General features: G+C 31.4%; 1 protein-coding gene across 1 annotated transcript in view; it reads right to left on the bottom strand.

Moving 5' to 3' along the window:
- Window positions 1–24,015, bottom strand: part of LOC106462181 (flocculation protein FLO11-like) — a gene marked incomplete at its 3' end in the record, with an annotated part of 170,043 nt that overhangs the window by 20,304 nt on the left and 125,724 nt on the right. Inside the window, exon 7 of the mRNA XM_022389372.1 lies at window positions 7,438–7,557. Within this exon, the coding sequence (XP_022245080.1) occupies window positions 7,438–7,557 (120 nt within the window). The remainder of the gene's footprint in view (window positions 1–7,437; window positions 7,558–24,015) is intronic.

The following is a 24,015-nucleotide window of genomic DNA, read 5'->3' on the forward strand; positions in this document are numbered from 1 at the left end:
ATGTTACAAAGAATATGTGAACTATCTAGCTAGAAAGTGTATTGCCAGATGTCATGTATCAGAGGGTATAATATAAGGAGATGTGAACTATACAGCTAGAAAGTGTATCGCCAGATGCCATGTATCAGAGGGTATAATATAAGGAGATGTGAACTATACAGCTAGAAAGTATATTGCCAGATGCCATGTATCAGAGGGTATAATATAAGGAGATGTGAACTATACAGCTAGAAAGTGTATCGCCAGATGCCATGTATCAAAGGGTATAAGATGTGAACTATCTAGTTAGAACGTGTGTTGCCAGATGCCATGTATCAGAGGGTATAATATAAGAAGATGCTCATTACTTAGTTAAATCGTATGTTTCACATGTTTTAGTAACACATTAGTAGAAAGAACTTCTTACTTATTTAGAAAGAATATCATTAGAAGTTTTACACTAATTAGCTTTATAAAAAGTCACTAAAATGTGTGCTTTATCTTTTATTGAGAATTGACCAGAATGTCTACAGTTCCTAGTTAGATATAATATCATCAGAAGGACTATATTTCTTTAAGAGCAAATGTTGCTGAAGGTGGTTGTTATAGCAAATGCAACAAGAACATGTTTACTACCTATGTACAAAAAATGCTTCCAGAAGGCGTGTAGTACCAAATATAGAAGTATGTTTTCTTTAGTAAGAAAGATTGTTACCTCAAGATGTTCACCACTTAATTAGATGTAAAATGTTCTACATTGCTAGAATGCCCTTGACTGGTGCGTACAGAATTGCCATCTTATTAACAATAAATCCAATGTTAGAATTAGCTTGTGTTTACATTTAGTACATGGCAAAGTATCAATATGAGACAGGAACTAGTCTATTGGTAAGATCAATCCCAATGTTAAATGCCTGGAGTCTAGTTGTATACACCACCAGGACTAACGAATCTCTTAAATATTGGATCAGTGGCCAACAGACCTTAGGTTTGAAAGCTGAGCCAGATAGTTGTAAACATACAAGGTAGGGTGACAGATCATAAAGTGGAGAGGATACTTTGCTACCCTTTATTACTAAAGGTTGGTGGAACAAATTGAAGATGCCTAGTAACCAAATATATAAGCAGAACTAAATAGCTATAAGTACCTCTTTCAGGAAGGCTTCTTGACAGTGGAAGAGTACCTTTACAACCTACTGGCCAGTGTGAATCAACCACAAGAATGGCAGTCCTATTATAATTTATTACTGGCCTGCTATCATTCAACTGTCTTGTTAGAGTGGACAAGGCTAGGAGCAGGAGTTCTGAACAGCAATTGATTAATGTATTACCTAAAAACAATGACATATCATAGAATATATCAAATTGGGTGCCCATGGGAGCAATTGAGTTCATGCACTCCGCTGAAGACATTCATTCACCTATAGAGGAACTGGAAACTGAGGTCTAAACAGTGGAAGGGGACCTCTACAACCTGCTAGCCAGTGTGAATCAACTGCAAGAATGGCAGAGCTATTATACTGTTATGAAAATTTCATGCAATGTCTGGAGGACTAGAGGAAGCAAATACTGCCTTGAGAAGTTCTCTGAATGTTATGGCATCACAAACTTTCATAAGATTAAACTCTCAGACGCTAATGGATTCACTCTCATTAGGTCTTGAGTCTTGTTGCTTTACATTGACAAGTTCTAGTATTAAACAAAAGGCACCATGTGCATCGACTTGCGGGAGTAAAAACCTGAATTGCTATTTTTGCATACCTCTGATTTTCGAATCAGCAGTGGACAAACTAAGAGGGATTTGAAAAATCATCTGCAGTTAACAAGATTTCTGGCATAAATTTTAGGCCTATTGGCATTTAATGCTTCATTAGCTTTAGGTGTTTAAATCGTAGCTAGAAACTAGTTTTAACACTTTTATGCATCTTCTTCAGTCCTTCACAGTCTTCTGAGAATAAATTGTTCCATAGAGCTTAGGTGATACCTGATTGTGAAATTCCCTTAGGAACACATATGGTTAAGAAACAGTTCAGCTAGAAGCGCATGGCCTTCAAAAGTGATAAGGTTCAGTACACTTTTAACAATTCAGCTTTTAAAAGTTCTTCGTTTTATGTAACTTTCGGCTTATATGTCATCATTTCTGATTTCAGTTTATATGGCCGTAAAAGACTTGTATGGAGAAATATTGATTTATTTTTTTTTAAATTTTCCTATGTCCCTTTTGCCTTCTCATATTTTTGTGTTCAAGTTTCTTCCTGTTTCACAAACGTAAAGTTTTCAAATGATTGTCATAGAACAATATTTATGCAATGTAGCTTATGGTTTTGTTTGAAATAAGTTAATTCTTTTAGTCTAGCATACCTGGTGGTTAGGGCGCTCAACTTATATCACATAATCACCTTCGTGACGAAACCACTGAATTTTCGTGTTACTCATGTCTGTTAAATTAAGTGATTCAATTTTAAAAGACTTCATAAAGATGTTAAAATAATAACTTCCTCATTGTCATATCATATGTTTTTGTTTGAAATATTGTCCTAAAAGGTGAACACATTCGCAAGTTTCTATATGTTAAAATTAAAAAAAAAATTGTTTATTTTATTCATAACGTTTCACCAGTTGAAATACAAGAACTGACGCTAATATAATTTTATTTTAAAAAGGATCACGTGAAAAACTATAACAATAGTGATCTACAAGCATGCGACTAAGCAATTTCAAACAATAAAGTACTTTATCAATGAACTGTCAAATTTAGGTATCTATATAAATATAATAGTACTGTCTGTTGTATTTCCGTGTAACTACTTCGCAGGGTGTCGATGGATCTTCACCAAAATTGGTATGTAGGTCCACTAGGTCCATGCGGGGGTACACACAAATTTTCAGAGTTGTATTTTGTGGTTATTATGGGCATTTTCGCGTTTTTTACCACTACTTCGCCCTTTGTTGATTGAACTTCACCAAATTTGGTATGAAGGTTTGCTGGGTCAATGCAAAAGCACCTGCAAATTTGCAGTTCCAGATTTTGTCTTACAGCTTTTATTGGCGTTTTGGCTTTTTTCACAATTACATAAAAGGGAAGCAACTCTTCATGTTCTAAGATAACCTTTCATTAATCATGAATTTACATAACTTCCGTCCTGGGGACGGATACACCAGCTAGTAATAAATAAAGCTTTTAAGCCTGAGTCTAAGTATTGAAATTCGTTCTATATAAAAGAGAAAAGAGAGCGATTAAAATAGATATAAATGAACACCTTTGTATTTGTAAGGAATATAGTTTTTTATTATTATTACTAGGACTTCTTTTATTTTTCGTCTATTAATGTTGTCTTCTCTGTTGAGAATTTTTACCTGAGAATAATCAGAAAAATTATTGTTTCTATACATGTGTTCAAAAACATGAGATGGAGATTTTAAATGTCCACACAAACGAGTAAAGAGTTATCTTCTTGTCTCACCAATATAACAGTTTTTGCAATCCGTACATTCAATTGCATACACATTTTCTGAATTATCATTATCTATTATATATATTACACAGAAATTTGACAGTTCCTTGATAGATTACTTTATTGTTTGAAATTGGTTAGTCGTATGCTTGTAGATTACTACTGTTATATATTTTCACATGATCCTTTTTTAAATTTAATTCTGATTGTCTCAATTTCTGTATTTCACCTGATGATGCCAGGTAAACCTGGTGAAACGTTGTGAATAAAATAAACAAAAGTTTTACTATGTCCAACAGATAAAAACTTGTGTGAATTTAACAAAATACAGTCCTGTCTAATATTTAATTCATGTCACTTTTTGGAATTATTATAAAGTTTATCGTCATTGTGAATATATTTACAACCATTTTGGCCTAAATCTAAATCTAACAAGAACGCCTCGTAACAGCAAGAACAGTGTGTATCTAAGGCTAATAACAACAACTTCAATCCAAGCTACTCAAGAAAACATACAATATCACTGGAATGTTACTACTCTTCATATGACTGACTTTATCTGTTTTTATACTTGTAGTGTTTTCACAACTCATGCCTTCCTTCAACTATGATTCTTCTGTGAAAAATACCATTAGTCGTCTACGAAAAATTAACTTGTTAATAAGGAAACCAAGTTAGATATTCTCTTTCCATAAAAGTGTTGGGATCATCACATTATTCCTGTTTTCTTCAATGCAAGTTAAAACGTTTTAATTCCCAATCTGCCAAAATAATAAGAACAATGCAGTACAAGGTTCTTCATGAACGTATCCGTGAAAATTACAGATTGTTATCAAAGTTAAAAAAAAATATTTCCCAACAACATCAAAATTTTAAAATAATTTTGACTAAAAAAATTATGAAATAGTTTTACGACTCATTAATAATAATGCCACCAATTACGAAAAAAAAGTGTAACTGATAGGCAATCTAAGAAATTTGAAAGATTGATAAGGACACATAAAAACAAAAATCTGTATCTTCAGGTAAATAGTTTCTACCTCCCTTCCACTACAAGTCGTTTTTAACCTTTCCAGACACCAGTTATACACTGATGAAATTCAGTTCTTAGAAAAATGTTTCAATTGTGCTATTGCACCCAGAAATCTCCCACTACTTGAATTCCAGATAGAATTAGATGACTTTGATAGAAGAATAGCTATTTAGGAACGTTTTAGTTCATCAAATAAACCCACCTCTTCTCAGTCACTTCAAATTCAAAAATTCATGTTAAAAATTCTTCCGACATCATTCATGAAAGTACAAGTAATCAAGATATTTTGTTAAACAACCAAAGCACTCTCCCCCGAAACCTACAGTTATTTATCCTGTCTTTTCCCCAAATTTAAGAAAATAGTCAAGTTTTACCTGTTCTTCATGCTTTTCACGAACTTCACATCTTATAGAGAAACCTTGACTCAGGACCAATCACAGGGGAGGCCAGAAGGGCCATTTGACCTTGGCCTCAAACTCAAAGGGGGCCTTAAATTTAGACATTTGTTTCGTGACTTGTTATTTTTATGTGCCTCTCTTCAAATTATATTTCACTCAATTTTTTTTCGAACCTAATTGTGGTCTTATTTTGTTTTCATCTGTCATCATTTTATATTTTTATTATGGTCAGGAGCATCAAAAGCTGGAAGTGACCCGGGCCTCTCTGAACCCTTAAGAGAGTCTGACTAGACTGGTAAAATCAAATCTGACAAAGGTAATGCTGTTGTCGTCATGGATCAGATAGTATACCAGCAAAAGAGGCACACACTCATCGATGATTCATCTCATTTCCAAAAATTAGAAACTAAATTAACATTTCCAAAGAAAAGGAATTAAAACAATTTATTTTACAGTTAGAAAGAACTCATCAACTTTCTACTGGTATATATAAATTTCTTCGTCTCACAGATTCCTGTACTTCTTAAATTTATGGTCTCCCAGAAACTCACAAACCTGATTTCCCCTTACGTCCTATTGGTTCGACATACAAAGCTTACAACTACAACCTAGGAAAATGTTTCGCTTGAATGTTTTTTTAGATGTTTCCTTCATAAAAATTCTGAAATGTTTATCAAGAAACTATGAGAATTTAGTCACTTTGTCCAATTAGTCACATTTGATGTAAAACGTCTGTTCACTCAAGTTCCTGTTCTTGAAGCGATAAATACTACCCTGGAATGTTACCAAAACTATTCTAATCCTCATTTTTGTCTAAACTTCAATATTATAAGAAAATTGTTTCTTCTTGCAGCTACATCTTCTACTTTCCAGTTTGAAAGTGTGAATTATATCCAAATTGAAGGCCGAGGTATAGGAAATCTTGTAGCTCCAGCACTTATCAATATATTTATGATAAGAAGTGAAGACACTGTCATCTCAAATTCAATTTATAAACCAATTTTTGGGCTTCAACATGTTTATAACATTTTTTCAGTCTTCGATAACCTTAACGTTATTCACGAGTTTTTCTCTCATCTAAACCAGATATACACACACATAAAATTTACGATGGAAAAAGAAGTTGATGACAAATTGTCATTTCAAAATTTTCTCCGTAATTCGTAAGAACACTCACACTGGACTTTATGTTCCTTGGACTTTCCTTCATGACCAATGCCAAAAGCTAGGTATATTAAAAGGTGCTATTTGTACAAATAATAAGTTCCAAAATCGATTGTTTAAAAGAAAGAAAACCTTATATTTCAGTTTTCTATTTAAAATACTTTCCCCTCACACAGTTGTTAATAAAGTAATTGCTTTCTTTGAAAATAAACCACAAATTGACATAGAAAATTATTCTTACGAATATTTCTCTTTATTACCATTCATTCCAAACTTATCTCATGCTATCAAAATATGTAGTTAAAAGCAGCCAGTGAGTTTAAAATTCACAATAAAGTACAATTTACATTTTTACCTGGAAAAAGCTACGTCAACTGCTATCCAAAAACTTATATTGATAATAATGCTTCAGGAAATGTGTATTTAATTAAAGTACGGATTACAAAAGTTGATGTATTGATGAGACAAACAGACAACTTTCTACTCGTTTGCGTGAACATCTAAAATCTCCATCTTATGTTTTTGAAAACGTATCTAGGAACAATCACTCTGTTGATTATTCTTAGGCAAAAATCCTCAGCAGAGAATACAACATTAGCAGACGAAAAATAAAAAAAATTATGGTTCTTTCTAAAATTTATGTTTTTCATAAGTATTTTGCAAAAATAATATATAAGACGCTCATTTAGCTAATACACACAGTATTATATATTTTACACTAAAATTTCCACCAGTATTTATTTGTTTGCTTCTTAAGAGGTGCCCACTTAACATACGAACACTTTGAAGTTTTGAGACAGCTATCTGTGGGATAATAGATTTACTTCTGTACAATGTTTTATTTCTAACAATAAGACAACGTTTGCAGGAACCTTAAATGTTTTTTCTTGACCATGTATCACTATTAGAGAAGAAAGCTGTGCAGAAATAAATCTAATGTCCCACAGATAGCTGTCTCAAAAATTCATTATCTATTGGTGTTCAACTATGCCATTTATCTAAGGTGAACAATAAGTATTTTGTGTATATATTCTTTATGGTTTAATATCTATTCAATTTCATTTTGTGTTACTTCAAATCCAATTGTTTCTGGCACCTACAGTTTTGTAACACTTTATTCACTATATATATATATATATTTACTAGAGTATATTAAAATGATTTAAATTTAAGTTTGCACAAATGCACTGTGTTTGGGCTAGTTAGTTTAAATTTATTTAAACAAATGTGAACAAGATGAGATTAAAGTTTACTCTTTAGTCTCTGATAAAAAGCCTAGTACAGAAATTAGTAAAATGAACATTTTGAGCTACTTTTTTGTACATAAAAATTGAAAAAATTAAAACTTAAAAAGTTGTTTTTCATTCTTTTGTTTATTTACTTGTATTTTGTACAGTTAAATACTTACTTTCAGGAAATTCAATATCAGAGTCTTGATCAACTATTTTCGGACGTTTTCCTTCCTCTGTCTGCCATGCACAAAACCCTTTCTCAAATGTACAAGATAATTCTTCTACAGATGGCGTTCCTGAAAAATGTACCAAAATATATGAATAAAAGTTGATACAATTAAAATAAGGTTTCGTAGCTAAGTTATAAATAAATATGAATTACCGAATTAAAGTCCTAAGTTAATCATCAGGTATAAGGAATTCTGCTATATAATATTTTGAAACTAATTAAAATGAACAAATACAACAGTGAAGTTTTTACTGATACGTACAAATACGTTAAAGTTTTGAAACAAGCGGAATCAGTGTTTTCACTACTTTTTACAAAAACAGCTATGAGAAAATATGGCTCTATTTTAACACACACATATATATATATATATATTAAAATTTCTAAGTAGAAAAGCTATGTTTTCTGTCAGAGTTGTTGACAGATCATGAGGTGATCCAACATTCTACTCAAAATTCCAAACTAAAAGCACCCCAGTGGCACTGCGCCATGCCTGCTTACCTACACCGCTAAAAACAGGGTTTCGATACCCGTGGTGGGTAGAGCACAAATAACCCATTGTGTAGCTTTGTGCTTTATTCCAACTAAACAAAGAAAATAACAAACTAAAATTCTTATTTAAAAAAAATATGAGAAAAACTTTTTTATTATAAATGTATGGGAATGATCATCCTTTGTATGTGATTGTTCTATATTTTGATCAAAACTCATTATTTTATATCTGGTGTTAAAAATTGTTTGAACGTTTTATATGCCAAGAATTTCTCTTTATCTTACTTAAATTTCACGAAACAAATATATATTATTAACATCATAACAGAATGTTATGGTAAATCTTCTATATTACAATTTTGAGAAAATGAACATCAAGTCTCAAATATCAAAATAATGAGTTGCACTGAATTTTTTGAATGAGTTACTCTTCAAATGTTGTACTTTCTTTTTATCACCCTAGGTCTCTCAACCTACACAGTACTTTAGTTTTAACGGTGACAATTAAATGTTTTGGATTAAAGGACTTTTAGCTACATCTATGCAAAGTCAATACGCAAATAATTTGGCTATAGTGAAATAAAATGTTTATATTCAATATTTCTTTCATTCACAAAACGATAAAATTCTGTTTCTGTGTAGAAGAAGTTTCACTTCGATGAATAACGTCGTTTGAGGTGGAAAAGTAAATAATCTATATGAACAAAATTCATAGAATGCAATCATATTTATTTCTGTAATGCGTTTTGTGAAATTAAAAAAAGATTTTGACTCATTAAATAAAATGTATATAATCGGACCTTAAAATAATGTGTTTGTAGTTAAACACAAAGCTACATAATGGGCCCACTACGGGTACTGAAACCATATTTTAGCGTTGTAAGATCGCAGCCACTCCGATAAGCCACTAGGGAGCATTCATAATAATGATTATTATTATGAATTGGCATTTGATAATTAACTCGACGTAAATAAGAAACTGAGACATTCAAATACTAGTGATAAATCTTAGATACAGCAATATTAAAACAACATAATATTTTTTTTTTGGCTTACATTATTCTGAGATACTAGTAAATCTCTAAAATTAACATAACTACACAAAAGTAATGAACATTAATTGGAAACTATCCGTTGAAAGTAATGAAAATAATTTATTAACACAAACATAATATTGTAATAGTTGAATAATCCTCCTGTATTCTAATAATATTCCTCAAATATATATAAAAGTTACGTGAAACATACCAATAACATACCAAAAATATATAAAAGTTACGTGAAACATACCAATAATTTCAAACTTTAATCCTCTTTTTCTTTCTTTTTTTTTGCGAGTTATTCAGTTGAATTTCCTTTCTGAACAATCATTAATAATACACATACTCTTAGGAACATCTTTCGATTTTTACATAACGTGCAAAGTAATAGATTTTGTAATATTTGTTAAAATAAAACATTTAACAACATACAAGTCTAGTATAATTTAACAGTTAAAATTATGTTTAGCTTTCTCATCATGCGTTCTTAAAACGCATGGATTTCGGCACTAGGGCACAAGTTTCAAGTTCAAAATCATTATTACTGATTACATAGATGCAACAGGTACGGGTTTAAAAATGCCTTCTGTCCGTGTTAACAACCATGAAAAAATAATAGTCAGAAGAATACGCATTATCCTGCAAAGCTTTATATTCTTAAAAGTATGTTGTTGTTTTTTTCACAGTCCTTGCCGTTGAGCCGATGGCAGATTTTGCTTTGCCATCGTTTTTAAAGCTATTTCTTACGTCAAGGATGCAACCCACTTGACAGCCTTCCCTCTTTGAAAGGACGAGCATGTTTGGTGTGACGGGGGTTCGAACCCGCGACCCTCAGATTGCGAGTCGAGCGCCTTAACCACCTGGCCATGCCGTGTTTTGATATTCACACGGCCATCCTATATTCACATAGGAATTTAAAAATACGCAGAATTTAGTGACACTACTTTATTCTTGTGAAATATTCGGTTGATAAGCCGCTTGAAACAATAAAATTTCAATGAACAGTATTTCATTTTCAATCATTAAGAATCTAAGCATATGACCAAATAAAACAAAGTAATCTTATTTTTTAGATATTGAATATTTCATAGCAATGGTAAATTTAAAATATATATCTCTTTGTAAAGTATTCATACGTTCCTATTTTTATTTTAATACAATAATTATTCCAGAAATCCATGGCTAGGTTGTTGATTTATCATGCTTTTGACATCGCAAAAATGTATTGGGGAAAATTATTTTCCAATTTACATCATAAGTATATTATATATATATAAGTACTTGAATAAACATAACATTTTAAGATACACTACAGTGCCATGTTCTGAAATCATCTACGTCATTAGTATTACTGTAAATTGGTAAACAAGCTCAATATGTAAAGCAACAAAGGCTAATCTCGTTCACAAACCTTATCCTCCAGACAACACAAATGCATTTTCAAACCTGTGTTTTTAACTTATTCACAGGCAGATGTCGCTTCACGTTGATCCTATTAAGAATGAGCTTCCTCGACTATATAAACAACGTTTATTATAGATAACTAAATAACAGATATTGAAATTGTCTAAAAACTTTGTGTATCAAGTTGTTTTAAAAGTCATCTCACTTTTGTATTAACAAATAACGTGATTTTCAAGGTACATATTTACATCTAGACATTTCACTCAGATCATCAAGGTATTTGGTCTTTATTGGTATACCAACTGTTCAGACAAAGCTGAGAGTACATGTCATGTTTTTTACAGGTTTTTCTTTTTCGGTTCTATATAAAATACAGTTATTTACTTTGTGAGAAGATTAGAAACAGATACTGGGTGTCAAGTAAGCATTATAATGGCACCAGCTACTAGTGATAAACAGAACAATGTTAGTAGGCAGCAACTGAAAAATACAGATATTTTAATATTTAACACAGGAGCTAGACTCACAAAGTACTCTGGTAATTACTTATCAATTAAAGGGAAATTCACAATGAAGTGTTTGAATAAAGATATCAACTTCCTTTTTTCCGAAAACAGATCAGACACCCTTATTAGCATTTACAGCTTCACAGAACTTAAATTTCATCCACGTAGTAATGAGCTTAAAGGCTAATGAAATCATCAAGCAATTTCCCACTGTGTGTAGTGAATTAGAATGTCTGAAAAAAAAAAAAACATATAACACAAAGACTAATCATTCAGTTCTATCAGTGGTAATTCCTCTGAGGAAATTCACTTTAGAAGATATTATGAACAAATGACTGAAGCTAACCAGGGCTAATGGCAAATACTCTTAAATGAAAACAGGCAGCTACTCACTATATTTGTTACATTCTTTGTTCCTGCACATGTCTTTTGGAAAAAAATTGGTAAGGAAAATTTTCAAACTTGCATTGTACAACCTTTTGAAGAGATTTTTGGAGTTAACACAAGTTCACACCCAAGAAGGATAGATGTTGAGCATAAGTTAACAGTAGACGGTGTCAAACCAGATTTAAACACAGTCAGGAACGAATATAACTCAAGAAACGTGTATAATAAGTTTATGAAATCATTCCACTCAGACAGTAAGTGTTCCGTTTCTGGTTTAGTTGTTAAGAATAATAAATCATCTTGTAGCAGATCCACACCACATAGGAAGTTGTTACTATTATTAACATCAATATTACCAACTACAAATTCAAATATATGCTACTGATAATGGACTAAACATTCTGAGTACTATACAACTTGACAGTTTTTCTTCAAACATTGCTTGCCGAAACCATACAATGAAGACTGAGAGCATAACGTTTAATATGTAATCAAGTACAATTACATCAAAAACTAGTCACTGTTCTGAAGGAAAAACCACAAAATGAACAGAAAAAATAGTTAATACCAGGTTCTTTCTATATTTGTGGTTGTTTTTAATATTTTATTATTTTTATTCATGGATTAAGATGGAAATTGGTTAACGTCAGAAGTATACTATGCAATAAATTCATCATATCATATGTTTAGGCTGTTGTTTTTAAGGTTGATTGTGCAAAAATTAAGTCATCATTAACACATTTTAGAATGTTATTGTGAATATAACTGTCAATATTAATTAGATAGGAACATAAACTCTGTCAATTGTATGTTATCATTACGTTTAGTTGATAGGTAGAGTCCATTAAAGCATTATATACTTGTTTGTCGTAAAAGCAACGAAGCGTTCTGTGTGGATTTGTAGTAGTAATAAACGGTGAGATCGTTCTGTGACAAGTATTCCTTCATGTGAAAGAGGTATAATGACCTCACATCCCGCCATTTCATCACTGATATTAAAGCCACTATCCGCCAAGGCAATGTCATCAACCTCAAGCCTGTCATGAAAAATCAAATAAAGGAACATACCTTAGTCAGTTCTTTATTCGATATATTTCAACCATCACAATGTGACACAAATTAAACAACGCTACTTGGTGTTATTTCAAATAGAAAATTCACAATACTGTGTTTCTGATAGTTAGAATTAGTTTCATATTCGGTAGCTCTACAAACATCTAATCCAAAACACCTTAGGTGTGAAAAAAAGGTGAGGCCAAAGAAAAAAAAAAAGGATTCAGCTGATCAACGATCATGGGATTTAGGTTTTGTTGACGACCTGGGAGAGTCAGGTATTCAGTGTGCGACTTAAAGGAATGAAATCAAAATTGGCGACCAAAATGGTAGCTACACTTATGGCATTGATAAGAATTTTACACCAAATGTTAATTCATTAGCTAGCCAGGCTACGATTTTTCTTCAACTTGGAGCATGATGGTAGGTAAAACAAAATACGCGGCCTGGCCAAAAAATGAATAACCTTTCACCCTATATTTTTGCTACTCTAAATCAGCCGTCTTTAACCCGAATGACAAAAAAACTGAATATTGTCTACTTTTTTTTTGCTGATGCTGCAGTAAAAACTTTAAACCGATAGCTCACGTGACACTTTACGTAGGTGTGCGGAAACATTTTGGTCAAATTTGAGCGATTTTGCTAAATAGCTTTACACATTTGGCTTATATTTACACCAAATTTGACATTTAATTGTAGGTTGTAAAAATCTATCAATGTGCAAAATTTCAAAAAATCCATAAAAATTAACATGTTTTTCTGTCAAATAAAGTTTCCGTACCTTGGTGCGAAGAAAAATAATTGGAAGAAACTCATTCAAACTTGGAGATGTCACATTTCAGGTATTTCTTAATAGATTGCCTTGGAATTTGGTATGTGAAGTACAATTACAATAGATCACATTCACTAAAAATATCTGTTAGTTTGGATTACCACAGTCAGATATACAGAAGGTAGAAATAGCTGTTAGTTTGGATTACCACAGTCCGATATATAGAAGGTGGAAAATCGCTAACTATTACCTATAACACCTGTTAATAACACACGGACTTTTCTGCAGGTTGTTTTGGCCGCAAGACACACTACCGTGTGTCTTGATTTCGCTATACTCTATTAACAACGTATTTCCGTGTTTCTGGAAGTCCGATGAAAGTGTTTTTAGTGTTGCTTTTCAAGTTTTCAAACGATGTATCCAGACGCATTTTCAATAAATCCAGAAAAACTAATCACAAAAAACAATTTTTGTCCACTTGCAGTTGTTAATGTACAGCTAATCATTATCATCAGTGGCGTCGTAACAACTTTACTATTTGAACTAACCACTAATTTTATCGAATGGAAACAAAAGTTTTGACAAATGAAAGACAAAGAGAAAGAAAAGAATGAAAATCGTATTCACAAATATGTACATCTGTAAAGTCTGACGTATGCAATTCGAAATGCATAACCATGCATATTATGTAAGTTTTGATTTTATTATTTTTAAGCCCAAAGCTGTTATCTGTTATCTGTGCACTGCCCACGATACCTGATTGTTAGTGTTTAAGTTTGCGATCTTACCGCTGAGCTACTGGGGGGGGGGGGGTCATTGGAGCATTATATAATGAATAATTACCGATCAGTGTGAATGAATGAAAATAGCATAAACGTTTTGATTTAAATTTGAAGATCATGTAAAATAAATATAAAACTTTGTTTTAAATAGTGACATCCACTTCCGATCAGAGCAAACTATGTACTTAGAACAAAACTAAAATTAAAAGTAGTAATGAATCTAACTAATTAAATATACTTTTCTTACGTTTATTATTATAAAGTTTAGAATATATTGTTAACGATGTTTTCGGTCGTAGTCCCAATAATATCTCGCGAAGTTCAATTAGCTTAGGTGATTTAAGGTAGTCTAAAATACATATATTAAGTTAACAACGCAAAAAACTTTATTGATAAAAGTATGATAGAAATAATGGCATTTGATACAATATAACAAATACTGTTAACGAAAGAAACAACGATGAAAAACTGAAAGTATAGACTTATTATATTTATTTATTTCAAGTAATTGTATTTCACTTGTTTGGATACGCATATTTCTTGGCCTTTGGAAATAAATAACGAACATAAGGAAATAATAAAAAGATGTAAAAGGTGTCCTGTAAAAAAGATATACAGTCTTTCTTAATATATTGATTGCATACCCGAGTCCAAGTACTTAAAATAAGTCTCTCGGTGGGTAAGTAATAAGTCTGCAGGCTTACGACGCTAAAAAGATTGAGTTTTGATACCCGTGGTGGGCAGAGTACAGGTAGCCCTTTGTATAGCTTTGTGCTTAACAACAACCAAACCGAAAATATAAATATAAATTTAGTATATATACATTATGTTCTCATGTTATATAATACCTAATTTTAAATGGTTCAAACATAAGTGTAAATGAAAAGAAAAGGAAACTTATTATTCCAAAAGCGTTTCCGAAAGCTGTTAGGCAGACGTGATAAAAGAGATTAAATAGAGTTATCGTTTTGTAAGACATATTGACGTTGAATGACAGCCTTAAATGACAGTGTCGGCTGCTCAAAGTTACACTAGCTGATAATGTCGCATGTTAATTTTATGTAAGTCTGATAGATTTATAAACCGCCGAAAAAAAGAGCACAATTATTAATTTCTATATCATATTTGTCTTACACAATTTATATTTATCTCAAACAAACTTACTTCACAAAGCTCTAAGAAAGAAAAAAATAAGAATAAACTTTTATTTTGCTTTTTATCGATAGTCGATTGAGCCTAAAGTAATTTCTTACACCATTGAACAATTACCCATTTTCAACAGGAAGAAAACATAGAAATATTTGGTCGTTAAGAAATTAATGTCGCTTTTTTTAGATGAAAAAAACTCGAACAACTTATATATTAAAACAAAACATTCTTATCGATGATGCTTTTCCATCTTACAATCAGGTTGTTAATGCCCTGATTAAAGAAATCACCTGGCTTTGAAGGAAAAAACATGTAGATGTCCTCTTTAACACCTTCCATATTTGCATACGTTTTCCCATTAAGATGGTGTTGCAGCGAATGAAAAAGATTGTAATTTGATGGTGCCATATCTGGAGAATATGATGGATGTGGGAGAACTTCCCAACCCAACTCCATAATCTTGTGTTGTGTCAAACGGTTGGGGGTCGGAAGTGGTTTTGGCCTAAGACTGAGCCATCGCTTTTGGCGTTTACTATTCGCATAGATAATTCATTTTTCATTACCAGTGGCAATTCTTTCCAAAAATGGTTCAAGTGCATTACGCACCAGAAGCAACGTTCACATATTGGAAACGATGATTATCGAAGAGTTCGTGAGGCACCTAAACACCTTTTTTATGGAGTTTTCCCATATTCCTTAGATGTTAACCTATTGTTTCACGAGAGACATGCAATTTCAGGGCCATTTCAAGAGAGTGTTGCCTTAGGTTAGACTCAACAAGCGTCTTCAGAGCATCAATATTAATTCCAACATGTTGGTCCATGCCATTATAGTTTTTAAGGCTAAAATCACCAGAACGAAATTTGCTGAACCATCGCTGACACTTACGAATGTTCAAAACATTTCCATAAACATTTTGATATACTTTGTAGCTACAGAGGTGTTGTTTCCCTTCTTGTATTCAAACAGCATTACATGTCGAATGTGGGTCTCGTCATGTGTCATCACTGTAAGGGATTAGAGTATACTAAACTTTACACATTATATAGGCTACACTAACGTGACGTTTAGGCGGTTCGTTTAACTATTATATTTTGGAGGGTGGTTAATGAAAGTGTTCCAAAACACGACATTAATTTCTTGACGACCTAATGCAAGTTTGGATGACGTTCCTGGGAATTATACTGGTTTTGTTTCATGATTTTGTTCAAGTTAAGGTACAAGACGTCACACAATAGATTTTGAAATTATTCTGTTGTATAGAGTGCGATTATTTGAATCGAAACCCATTTAATATTTTAGTAAGTGTGTGATCATTTAGAAAGTTATACTCGCCCATGGGTCCCCCATAGTTCGGGTGGAATTGAACATTATAATTTAAGCAATCTGAAATAAAGGTTTCATCATTCAGGTATTTCACATACAAGTTCCCCAGTGGCACGGCGGTATGTCTGCGGACTTACAACGTTGGAAACCGGAATTCGATACCCGTGGTGGGCAGAGCACAGATAGCCCATTGTGTAGCTTTGTGCTTAACTTCAAACAAACAAACAACAATCCATATACAATAATATAAGATAACGGCTTCATCATTCAAGTATTCCACATATAGTAACATGAAATGACGAGTTTTTAGATAACGGCTTCATGTTTAAAATATTCCACACACTAAAACATATTCGTATTCATTTTAAACTACACAAATATTTTCAAGTGTTATATTTTAATCTATATTGTATTTTGAAGTATTTTTTGTAGTATGGTTTCTTCTTCCAAACTGTTTAAGAATTATAGTTGATATTTCAAGAAAGAGAAAATACATAAAATCTTAAATATAAACTAAACGGAGTGCTGAGGGTGGAAATGTTTTTTTCTTCGGGTATGGGGTGTGTATTTTTCTAGTTATATCCCTTCCTCCACCGTCCGAAATCCTGTTAACGGCTATGATGTCGAAAATAGCTTATTGATCTCATCTATTTATATAAATATTTGATCGTTATTGTCAAAAGGAAGTTTCTTTGTCTAAAGATTAAGTGATGTTAGGTGTTCTGCGATTTGTTTTTATCAAACTCTTACAGCAGCATAGCAAGGAACGAAAACGTTTTTGTTTAATTGCATGTTAGAATGTAAAACGAAACTTGAGTACTTTATGTTTGTAACTGAAAACAAAATATGTATTCAAATCATGCAATATCAAAACTGCATACTGGGAGTTTATAATAGAAATATCAAGTGTGATAGAATTCCTACAACATGGAACCTGTGTTTTAGAACCTTTTTATTAGGTTTTGTAACACCACATTAATATGTCAGGTGAACGTAATGTCGGACTTGTTTATTAACTACTTGTAACACCTTATTTATATGTCAGGTGAAGGTAATGTCAGATTTGTTTATTAAGTACTTGTAACACCATATTTATATGTCAGGTGAATGTAATGTCAGACAATTTTCTTAAGTACTCGTAACACCATATTTATATGTCAGATGAATGGAATTCTGAAATCTTCTCTCATGTTCTTGTAAAAATAAGTGATGGAATATGCAATAATTAACTTACTACTTTTTAACACTGATAATATAATAATTTTTAAAGAAGGCAAAAAATGTTTGTTTTTAATTTGTATTTAAATTACCGATTTCAATAAATACAGTTAATTTGCAATCAGTTTAATCAAACCGTTTCAGAGAGGTTTTTAGAAAATATATTGCACTTTTTACGTTATTTAAAACTGTTTGTACTCAGAATAAATTTAATAACTGGCACTATTATCGTAACCTATATAAAATAATACTTTTAATATTTTCTTTTGACATATAACATAAACATTATAAATGAATTAACATATTTCAAACTTTTGCTGTTATTACTGGATATCCATGTAAAATAAAATATTGTTTTTACCAATTGTTTAGATCTGCTAAATAAAGAATGATGGCATTTATCGACCAAACAGGAAGCCAAGTATTTATGACCAGTTTCTTCTTATGCTGAATTTGTTTGATTATTTGTTGTTGAGCACAAAGCTACACAATGCGTTTTATTCTCCAGTGGTATCCAAACCCGGTTGTTATCGCTATAATCCTTTAGGAATGCCGCCGAACACAGGGGGAGGGAGAAGCTGTTTATTTGATTAAAAGAATAAAACCTTGTAGACAATTTTAAAAGAGACTCTGGCCATTTTTCTTTTATGGTTAAAATTTACAAGCACTTTGCCGTCGAATATAAGTAAATATAAGTTAAAACATAAAAATAGTTTCTGATAAACACTATTTTTACATTTAACTTTTTTTTATTGAGGCACGGTGCACACTAGCAACATCACGCTAAATGCTGTGATATATATATACTTATAAAAGGTATATCTCCTGAAAGCAAATGTACACATAATACGACACTTTTTATATAATACTGTATCGAAACCATTAATTCACATCCTTCACAGAAACGACCAAGAGAAACCAAACATACATACACAATAAAACACATCAAAGTGGCAATCCTACACCCTACTAATCCAATTAACCATGGCTTGTGTTAACTAAACAAGAGAAGACACACAACGACAACACTTTCACATGACTATTTTCTACACTAAAATATCTCTTTAAAGTGAGGATATCTCGCTGTCTGTAAGGGCAAGTTTTCACACATCGACAGTCAGTCATCTTTATGAAGAGTTTCAATTATACAAACTATGACGCTGACAAGTAAGGAATCTGTCACACATTCACAAGCTGTTTCTGTCATTTCGTTTGACACAAACAACCTCCTGCACGCCAGATATTATCACACACATTCATGCTGATACAGACATTTCTTCTGACACCTATCACCGATAACTTGATAAGCACATTTCCTTAAGGTTGACAAACCTCTATACGTTGTATGTGTTATTCAATCACTCTCGAAAATCGTTGATAATGATTGAAAAAATATTTATTTAGCATAGATCATGCGCTTACTTTGAGCATTCTTCCGGCCATCTCAAAACAGCTATTCGCCATTTTTGTTTTCTGACAAGATGATATAAAACTAAAAACCTGTAGAAGATCAATTAGAAAAGTAAATGACTGCTGTAACATCAGTAGGTTGCGTGTACGATTAGTATTACAATATATGGAGGTGCCTACTTAGTGCTTGACCTGATCATTAAACACGGCAGAAGTCTATAAAATCTTTACGGTTAAAACAGACGTGAGAAATCAAACACGTAATAAATATCAAAATCTTTAACATTAAAAACATGAGAAATCTGCAGGATACTTAACGTCAAACACATAATAAATCTACAAATTCTTTAAGGCTAAAGACGTGAGAAATTTACAAAATCTTTAACATCAAATACACGAGGAACATACAAAATATTTAAAGTCAATGCAAAATATTGTTTAACATAAACACAGTTTCTCTCCCCCAGAGCACCCTGTAAGTTGAATACTATTAAAACCAGCTATGTGATTAAGATAAATTAAATTTCTTAAAGAGCAAAAAAATATTCAACGTAAAACATTGTCTAGTTACTTTAAATTAACGTTTTTAACGGAACTCATATCAGTGTGTTGTATATTTGAGTTATCATAATAGTTTGTGACTTTTTCACTCAGTTTGTTTTGATTCAATGAATGTTACCATAATTCCAAATCGTCAAGTACCATATATATTAATATTGTTTATATTTCAGTCCAATTATTTTCAACAGACCATCTTAGCAATACTAGAACGACCTTTGTTAAATAACATTTTGGTCGAAAGTCATTCCCTAGGTGTTAATGATTAATCTTATTAACATTGTTTAGTTAAGTTTTTATTGTCTTGGTAACCTATACTCAATTATCTTGCTTCTCATTGTTTACAATCTCCCAGTCAGTACCAACCATAAACTAAACCAACGTTAAAAGTAGCCTTTTACCTGCACCACTGTTTATATATATGGGGCCCCTGCCTCTTCCCCAAAAACAAACAACAACAAAAAACAAAAGGCTAGAGGCTGAAATGCTAAGCAAGAAATTACCTTTTTTCTTTTGAAGATAAATATATATACATACATACACACACACACATATATATATACATTTTGGTTTAATATTAACTCAATAGTCAAACTAATACTTGCAATTTGATAAAAATAAAAGGCAGATATGCAATAATACATAAAATAACTAAAGAAGAAAAAACTTTGAGTCACAGATAGCTTTACAATTTTCTTCTTACATTTAATCATGACGACATGGCTTAATTAACACTATATTTACAGCTCTGTTTCACTAAGAAAGTACATTGTTACTTTGGTGGCTAACGTAATGTGACTTAGAAGTAAGAAATTCTCAAGAAACATTTACCAGGGCAGGCATACAGTGAATATTTTACTCTAAGAGTTCAATGAAATCAATGAATATGGTAAAAATCACAGACTAAGTTTATTTTCTTTTGTTCATTATGCCAGAATGATAGGCTTTACAACTATGTATATACTTATAATTAATCATGTTTTATAATTAATGTTACACAGGCCTAAGGGAAACTTTTATAGCGAAATATAAGATACAAAACAATGCTAAAGTTCTTTAGTGGAACTAATGTCCTATTTACTGAGTGTGTGTTAGCTACAAAACAGTTTGATCCGAAAAGAAAAAATAATAATTAAGATAAAATATACAAGTATAAAATCATACGATTCATCTCTCATGTTCATTATACATAGTAACTCAAAAATCCTGATTTACCCTATTTTTGTGAAGTAGATGTGGAATATCGAAAATCCTCTGACATTTTTTATGCATATTAAGGACCATTTATTACCTGACATAATTACATGATATAAAAATCAAATCAAAGACAGTCAAATGTAAAGTGGTTAATATAAAAGTTGTAGTTTACAACAATAATAACCCAGAAACCTTCTTTTCCTTACGGGTTTCGCATAAATTTGCATATTATTCTAAATGAAAAAACAAACAAAAACAATACGTAACTACGAGGCGAGTAATAAAATTACACAAATTTATGTCAGACAACAAATGGCCACTAACATGCCTAAACACCTTTTGTAAACAGATTTTCGGTGTTCCTCGTCCATTTCACAAACAAATAGAAAAAAATTCAGGATTTTTGACTCATCCTGTACGTAAACGATAAATATGGTAAATCATACCAACAGAGAAGTATTACTTTACAATGGCATTTGAAGCACTTATACTTAGAAAAGTTTTCACAACACTGTTTTGTTGTATCTATCATCCAGGATTTCCTATATGAGTTCACTTGCTAAATATTGTTTTTAACAGATACTGGTGGCTTTATTATCTCTGGTATTCAGAAAGAAACGCTGTTGGCAGGAAATTAAAACAAACTGCAAGTTAATTAGGTTTTGCTGAATATTGATATTTATTTATTACATTTCATACATTTAAATTCAAATTTAGGCAAAATATGGAGGGGATAAATTGTGAAAACATAAAACGTGTTATTTATTAAATGAAGGTATACTATTTGTTTTATATATGTCATATATGTTGCACGTTTCTAAACATTATAACATAGGACAGTTAGTTACCAATAAACAGCTGAGTTTAATTTATCCTATTTTTGATCTGTTAACATTCTACTACACTGTGTGTCTGAGCTATTATGTAGGAATAATACAAAGGCCATCCCCAATATCTCGCTTGTATTGTTTTTAAAGGATTGATATTAGCCATATCTACAGTTTTTCTTTTGTATATATAGATAGAGAGATAGGGGAGAAAGAGAGAAAAGACAAATTTACGCTTTGAGAAAACACATAAAAATGAAAATATACAGCACATATGAAATACCAAAGATACATTGTTTTATTGAGAAAAACTATATGATAGCACCCTCTTTGTGTTAGGGCTACCTAATCTTTTTTATTATTAATGAAGAACAGAGATTCGAAACTAAAGATCTTGCAAAATCTAAATTATTAAAGGGTAGAACCCAGTTCTTCAACTCGTAATGTACACAATTACTGTCCGTAGCCAGTTGTAGGCATGTTGTTTTACTTTATTCGAAATGATTACAGTTAATTCCCCCTTCCTTACCCCCCCCCCCCACCCACACACACATATAATCATAATTAAGATTTCAATTTTTATTTTGTTTTAAGTAAGATGTATCCCACACATTGTATTATATACGGTTTATTACTTGCAGTAGCAGAATTTGTCTGTAAGTATCGTATCTAATAACTTTAACGGTTGCCATATATTCTGATCATTTTTTAGGAGTCAATATTTTTAGTATAATGACATATGTAGAATCGATTTGATAAGATAACACTACATGTTGAAGTAGAATGTAATAGTTCAGAAGATTTACTAGCAAATCTAAAGTTAAAAGTTACTTTATAGTAATTTTTTATTCTAGTGATCCGTAAGTTAAAATGATGTGTTGAACAATTATATTTAGTAAGTTTAAAGGAAATACAGATGTTATTCTACATGTTTAAACAACACGACACAATTTGTTTTGCACTGAGCAACAGAATAGTATCGCATATGAAATACAAGTGGTTAGGGTTAATTACGATTAATAATGGTATTAAAAATAAGAAATTTACTACAGGGCAGTAAGAAGTTATTATTCACAATTATGTTTATGGTAAAATTAGCCAATTGACAGATTAAAATACAAATTTCGCTTGATTATTGTTATGTACTTAAATTAAATTATGTTATCGATAACATTTTACTGGGGAAAGGGCTAGGACAACCAAAGTAAATCTGTTTCAGGCAAATTATTGATTTTAAACCATACACAAGTGACAATTCAATATTTTGGCACTAAACAACACATGGTTAGTGTGAGGAAATTTTATATATTTAAAAATAGTTGAAAAAATATAATGTGATATCAGATTCGATATTTGAGTAGAAAATTTCAGAAGGAGTGTTATCTTTATACTGCTTGTAGAGGAAAAAGTAAAAACATTGATGTATGGAGCTATATCAATGAGTTGTCAGAAAAATAACTTACCCTCTTCTCTACCATTGATAAGCAGCTTTATTATGTTATTTTCTATACTAGCAGAGACGCACAAAACATTTGCGGCCAAATTAGTATCTTTATCGCAACAGTACTTCTTTAAATACAGGATTTCTAATACAAAAGTAATACAAAAGAATTTTAATCGCAAACACTGAAATCTATAAGTCCACTTGTCTTAGTCCTAACATTAGTTAAGCCTTTATTAAGTATGGTCTATATTCGATAAAGATATAAATTAACATTCTAACTTGTGTAAGTTTTTTGCCTTAGATACTTAATACTATCAATAAATAATGTTCTAAAATTTTCGCCCTGATGTTAGACCTTTTTAAAAACTTTGATAAGTTTTTAATATGTTGTATACAATGACTACCAAAGCATAGTTACGTCTGTTCTGGCGTAACTCGACGATTTAACAGAAACACGTTCTCAAATTGTGAAAAAGGTGCAATAATTTTTTTGTAGATTTTAGTTCAAATATAATTTTCGATCAGTCGTAGACTACTCGCTTCTAATTTACTGTAAGCCAAACTACTTAAATTACGTAACAAGTTGCTATGACGTCAGTGCATGACCGAAAGAGAGAGAGACAGATACACACAGTGTTTTATAGTATTAGATTATTACCGCTTTGATTTATTAAGCAACATTAAGAGTTGTTGTTGTATACAACTACGTCAACGCTTAAATACACCTAATATATTATTCCAGCTGCTTAGTAATATTTCAAAAGGTATACTTTAAGAGAGTTTCGAAAGGTTGGATAAATGTAATAAGACTAAGCTGTTTGAAATTACATTAGTAATTTAAATAATCTGAATATAAAAATCTTGCCTTAAACATAAAAATTACAAAAATTATAGTAAATAGGTTGTGTACGTTAAATTAACAAATATAATAAAAAATAACTTTTATAAAGACAAGTATGG

The sequence above is a fragment of the Limulus polyphemus genome, unplaced genomic scaffold (assembly GCF_000517525.1).
Source record: "Limulus polyphemus unplaced genomic scaffold, Limulus_polyphemus-2.1.2 Scaffold1112, whole genome shotgun sequence".
Classification (NCBI taxonomy): Eukaryota; Metazoa; Arthropoda; class Merostomata; order Xiphosura; family Limulidae; genus Limulus; species Limulus polyphemus.